The sequence below is a fragment of the Phocoena phocoena genome, chromosome 9 (genome assembly GCF_963924675.1).
Source record: "Phocoena phocoena chromosome 9, mPhoPho1.1, whole genome shotgun sequence".
Classification (NCBI taxonomy): domain Eukaryota; kingdom Metazoa; phylum Chordata; class Mammalia; order Artiodactyla; family Phocoenidae; genus Phocoena; species Phocoena phocoena.
Window position 1 is genome coordinate 34,375,230 of NC_089227.1, and position 5,948 is coordinate 34,381,177.

At 41.1% G+C, this 5,948-nt stretch overlaps 1 protein-coding gene across 1 annotated transcript; it reads left to right on the plus strand.

The window, feature by feature from the left end:
* Positions 1-561: 561 nt before the first annotated feature.
* Positions 562-1,053, plus strand: FERD3L (Fer3 like bHLH transcription factor). The gene has a single exon (XM_065884376.1). The coding sequence runs from the start codon at positions 562-564 to the stop codon at positions 1,051-1,053; it is 492 nt and encodes a 163-aa protein (XP_065740448.1).
* Positions 1,054-5,948: the final 4,895 nt, after the last annotated feature.

Here is a 5,948-nt window from a genome sequence, read left to right on the forward strand (position 1 = left end):
CCCCTGGCAGACAGGGCCCCTCTTCAGGACATCATTAAAAGCACATGCAGTTGTTTCACACCCACTGGCAGCCTAGGGTGGCAAGATTCAGAACTCCTACTCTGAAGCCAAGGAGAAGCCAGAGCGGTGGAAAACATCCTTGCTTTGAAAATCCAAAGCTAAATTAAAGAACTACGTGAGATAAGGAGCCTGAAGAATATTAGTTGGCTGCGGGGGTGTGGAGAGACACAAAAAGCACAGCAGGTAAGGGCTGGGAGTTGTTGCCAAGAAGGAACTGTCCCAGGTGGCACAGCAAAAAGGATCGCAGAATTGGAGGCCTGTCCCTTTGAGTCTTCCATGCGTGCTCAAGCTTGTCTTCTTCCATCAGTTTCGAGAGGAGCGACGTTGTCAGAGCCTTCCCTGTCGGTGCAACTAATCCTGTTATCAGCTTGGTTATAAATATTAATGTCCCCTGGTCCTTCGGTGATGGTGACCCATCAGATTCAGGGCTATTAGGAAGCTCATCATCAACCTCGCCCCTCCCTTCGAGAAACCGATGAGACGCAGGGCCAAGACGACGCGATGGCAGCCTATCCCGAGAGCTGCGTGGACGCCAGCGTGCTGGACTTCGTCGCAGACCTGTCCCTAGCCTCCCCGGGGCACCCTCTTCTCTGCGACTTCGCACCCGGGGTCCCCTATGGAGACCACCAGGACCTTGTGCTCCGAGAGGAAGGACCCAGGAGTCTGGCGCGTTTTGAGGACGATCCAGAAGAAGAGGAGGGTGAAGTAGAAGAGGGGGGAAACGAGGAGGAAGAGGAGCACGGGAGAGGCGCCTCCCTGCTGGGCCGCCCCAAGAGGAAAAGAGTGATCACGTACGCCCAGCGCCAAGCCGCCAACATCCGAGAGAGGAAGCGGATGTTCAACCTCAACGAGGCCTTCGACCAGCTGCGGAGGAAGGTACCCACTTTTGCTTACGAGAAGAGGCTGTCTCGGATCGAGACCCTACGCCTGGCCATCGTCTACATTTCCTTCATGACCGAGCTCTTGGAGAGCTTCGAGAAGGAAACCGGCTGAGCCAGTGTGGGATGAAAGTGTCTGCCCCCTCCTCGCCTGGGCGCGCGCGGGTTTGGGGTGTTTCGGGACCCGGCAGTGGGTGTGGCTGAAAGGCCAGGAGGGACGCTCCAAGACAGAACGTCTGGCCTTCGGGAGCTTGGTTCTGGATTATAAAATTCCCACAGCCCTCGAGAAGCGTGGAAGCCGTAGAGTTAATATATACGCGATCGCTGTCAGCGGAGTGTGGGGCAGGAACGGGCGGGGCAAGTTAGGACTGATTAAGAAGGAGTTGGGGCAGTCGAGGCCCACGCCCCAAAGCAGCTTTTGTCAGGCGGGTGAGACGCTAATCCTCTCCGAAAAGGAAGACTTCGGGGGCTTCTATGGAGTCCCATATCTCCCTCCTTCTTACGTGTGTGTGTGTGTGTGTGTGTGTGTGTGTTTTAATGTAAATATGAAAGAGGCATTCCTACTTTTTTTTTTTTTTTAAGCCTCAAGAATCGGTGCTCAGCCATCCCAGGCAGGCACTCCGCTCCGGGCCGTGCTCTTAGGGAGGCCTTGGACCAGAAACCCGCGAGGAGTGCGGTACTGGGTCTTCTGAGAGGTCAAGGGGCTCCGGATCTCTCCTCCGGTCCTCTTAGGCTTGTCGACAGGCAGAATGAAGGAGATGAGAAAGGAAGGGGAGTCGAAGGGACGGGCGACCTCTAAAAAGGAACATTATCCCCCCCCACTTCCTTCCCTCCCCCTCCCTTTCCCTCCCCTTAGGCTCAGAACAGCAACCCTGTTATGGACGCTTGAACCCAGAGGTGACTGCTCCGGCCCACGAGCTGGAGGTGCACCTGGGTTTACAGGGTGTCTTGGGCGCCCCGAGCCTTTACCGCCTGCGGGTGCTTTCCCTTGTCGCCTACTATAGGGGGAAAAGGGCTGGGTCCTCCCAGGGGCAGCGACACCTGAGTGCGCACTTTCAAATTTTTAGCTGAAGGTAGGGAAAGATAGCTATTATTCTATTCGCATCTAGGGACAGGAGAGACAAAACGTCAGAGGAGGAGTTGCATTCTTCCACTTTGTCAAAATGTGTGCGATGGAGATGAGGTTGAAGCAGGACCATGCTGAGGGGCTCCCTCGAGTTTCGACGGTCTGCCATTCCACAGTTCTTCCTTCTGGGCAACCTGCTAACACCTGAACTGGGGTTCTTCAGACAGGAGTAGGTAAGTGAGGAGAGAAAGCGGAATGAATAATGCCCATCTAACTGTAAAGTCCGTAAACCTAAAAATAAATCCTGTTATTCCAACACTTTATTTTGCTCTCACTTTTCACATCCTTGCGCGGAGGCACACAGACGCACACAAATCTCCCTATCATACTTTTGGAAATATAATTCATTTTATTAAGAAGTAATATATACTCATCCCAAAAAGTTTGGAAAATAAAAGTTTAAAAAAGAAATAAAATTTAAATCACTCCTCATTACCTCACAGTTAGCATTTTTATCTATTTCCTTCCAGTCTTTTTTTATGCAGAAATAAATTCAATGTGTTTAACAAATTTGGGATAGTTTTGGAATTTATCTTTTTCCACTCAGACTTATAGAATGAGCACTTTTCCCTTGACTTTAAATATTATTCAAACGTAATTCTAATCATTGTATTTTATTGTTATATCCGTGTATCACAACCTAACTCCAATCCTTTACAAGTGGATAGCTAAGATATTTTCTTATTTAAAAAAATAAATGATGATGCAAGAGCATTCTTATAAATGTCTTCTCTGCCTTTGATAATTTCCGGATATTAGGTAACTAGAAGTGAAATTTTTTCATCAAGTGAACATTTAAGTTTGTGGCTACAAATGGCCAGATTGCCTTCCAAGCAGATCTGCCAGTTCACACTCCCTCCCACCAGAATTACAGCGATTTTCTTGTCTCTCATACACCTTCATTTAAAACTTTTCCTAGTTCTCCTATCTATAGGAACTGTATTAGCTCTGAAATGACTACCCTCGCAAAGATGATTTCTTATTTTGAGTATCTTTTCACCAGGACTGTTTCCACCTCTACCATAAGAACATCAGGATAAACAGGTAAAAGAAAAAAAGGTAACCAACTAAACCAAACAACAACAAAACCAGGGAGTGTATTTTTTTTCTTTAATTCTCTAGCACCTTTACTAAAATAAACTGAAGTTTGGACAATGACCTCTGTATCAGTTTTATAAAATAAAATTACTCATTTTCTCCTCTTTTTCTAGACAACTTTTTGACTGCTCAGACTAGCATATGTGTATTTTTAAAGACACATTTAAAATTACTCATTTTAATGTGTCAAAGAAAAATAACTATTTCTCAACTCATCATCAAACAGTATTCTGCTCCCCAACTTCTTCTGTAGTGCAAGTGGCTCCATCAATCCCTCATGTTTATCCAGTTATTTATTCATTCAATTAAAAAGGTGTGTTGACGTTTTACATATAGGGTGAATGGGTTCAAAATTGAAAGAGGTTATAGAAGCTCCCTTCCTTCTCCCACTTAAAGTTCTCCTGAGAATTAAACATCATTTTTTTAAATCTGCAAGTGATGAATAAGTTTTTCTAAAAAGATTCAACTTTAGGAATCATTAATATTTTGTTGAAAGAGCCAATTTTGAAAATAAGAAATTTTTTAAAACTGCATAGACAAAGGACCTCAAAATCATCGGGTCCTGAAGAGTAAATACAACCATCCATCATCCTTAATGCTCTCCCTCATATTCTGAACCATTCTGTTATATTCTTAGTAATCTCATGGTATCCTACAGTGAATACTTCTTATTCAGTATAGTAAATAATACCCAAAGAAGCTCTAAATAAAAAGGTTTTTCCCATTATTATTAGAATTATGTCCATGATTCTTAAAACTGTTACAGCTCATAAATGCTTCGTTCTTTGTTTTTTTATATGCTTAGAAGCTGCTCTGAAATGTAAAGTCTCTTAAGATTTCTTCTTAATCATTGTACTAACTGAGTAATTTGAAACCAAATAAGGATCAGAAATACAGAGAAATGGGGACTTCCCTGGCAATCCAGTGGTTAAAACTCCACACTCCCAGTGCAGGGGGCATGGGTTCGATCCCTGGTCAGGGAACTAAGATCCCGCATGCTGCACGGAGTGACAAAAAAAAAAAAAAAAAATACAGAAAAAAATGGATTGACTTATTCCTTATACCAAATCATCCATAGAGATAAAGCAAAAGTATCTGCATTTCGAACATGAATCCACACACCTCGATGTCTTGACACTCAACTTTTCTAAACAATGTGATAATTTTAGTTTTCCCATGTTAGATCCATAAATTCAGTGCACTCTTTAATACAAGTGATTTTAGTATTTAACACATCCTATGTTAAAATTGTCTTATTCTTTATTACCTCCTAAACCAACACTGATAGAAATATTAGCAGACATAGTTTTCTCAGTACCTTCCAACAGTTAAAAAAATCCTAAGGGTATCAATTACTTCTGGAAAATTGTAATAATTGGTTTTTGAAATCTTAAAGTAATTTGGACGTTTGGAATGTAAATACCATTTTAGACATTGCTTGGAGGCGATTTATTTATACACTCTTTACTGACTGAAAACTGCCTTTTGGTCTCAAACTAAGTTCCCCATAACTATCAGGTTACTATTAGTATTCAGATATGTAAACCAAAAAAAAAGATCTAAATGAAATCATATTTGAAAGATAATCAGGCTTTCCAAGGAAAGTAAAAATAATCAAAAGCCTTTGCCATCAACAGGCAGCCATTCAGGCTGATCATCTTTTACAGTTACCCAATGTGAAAACAGATTTTGGCAAAATTAGCACTGGAAACTGAACCAAATTTGATGCTATTATGCATAATTCCTGCATGAACATAAATTAAGACCCTGGGATTCGTGTTTATTATTGCATTTGTCAGCATTTCCATTATAAAAACACTATTGTGAAAGGTTTATAACAGCTTCAAAAATTTGAAATGAAACTTGATAAAGCACAGTTTAGCATAACTTTTTTTGTAATTATAAATCTTCAAAGAAAATTTCAAAGTTAATGAAGACACTTAGGTATACTTCACGTGTGAGGTTCCCAAATGTACCTGCAACTTTAAAAACCAAGAGATTCTATTTAATACAAAATATAAATTAGATTATTTTTATTTAGATTTATTTTTATCAAAAATAGCTGGCAGATTAATATTGAACTTTAAGTACTAACTTTACTTATTGGGTGATATTACTTGATTAAATTATAGTTTAAATGTGTTAGAAACGTGTTGGTATATATCTATATCTTGGCCCAAGTTCAGTCAAAGGTTCCTGAACTTTCCCAACATTTTGGGTGAAGTTAGTCCCAGTTTCTGGTCAGCGCCCTCTCTTCCTGTGAATGCCTGACCAAAAAAGGTTACAAAACAAGAGTCAGCAGTTCTGACCATTTTGTTTTGACTTTGGGGTTTCTTTGAATCCAAAGCTTAAAACCAAACCTGGCGAAGGAAGAGAAGGAAAGGAAAGAAGCAATGCAAACTGACAGGAATAAAATACCAGGAAGATGGAAAAACTTCTTCAAGTGTCTATAAACCAAAGCCTATAAATTTCCACAATGTTCTCTGTGATACCAAATTTTAGTTCTGTGCCTAAAACACATTCCGTAAGGACGTGTAAGGAAATGCAAATAGTATGAATGTATTTTTAAACATTCTTTACGGCTAATATTTGGTAGAATTCCACTCAGTTTTGCAGAAGGCAAAGAACTTTCAATATTCAGTAAAGTCAAGAGTTTGACAAATATGCTGCGAATTATCATAATAAAATGTCATAATTACCATAATAAAATGTTTACTTAGCACATTATTGTTTTCAAAGCACCCTTCGCATACTTTCTTTCATTTGACCCTCTGAATGGATTTCAA

Bases quoted from the DNA above. Each gene is read 5' to 3' on its own strand.
- FERD3L (XM_065884376.1), top strand. From the start codon at position 562: ATGGCAGCCTATCCCGAGAGCTGCGTGGACGCCAGCGTGCTGGACTTC.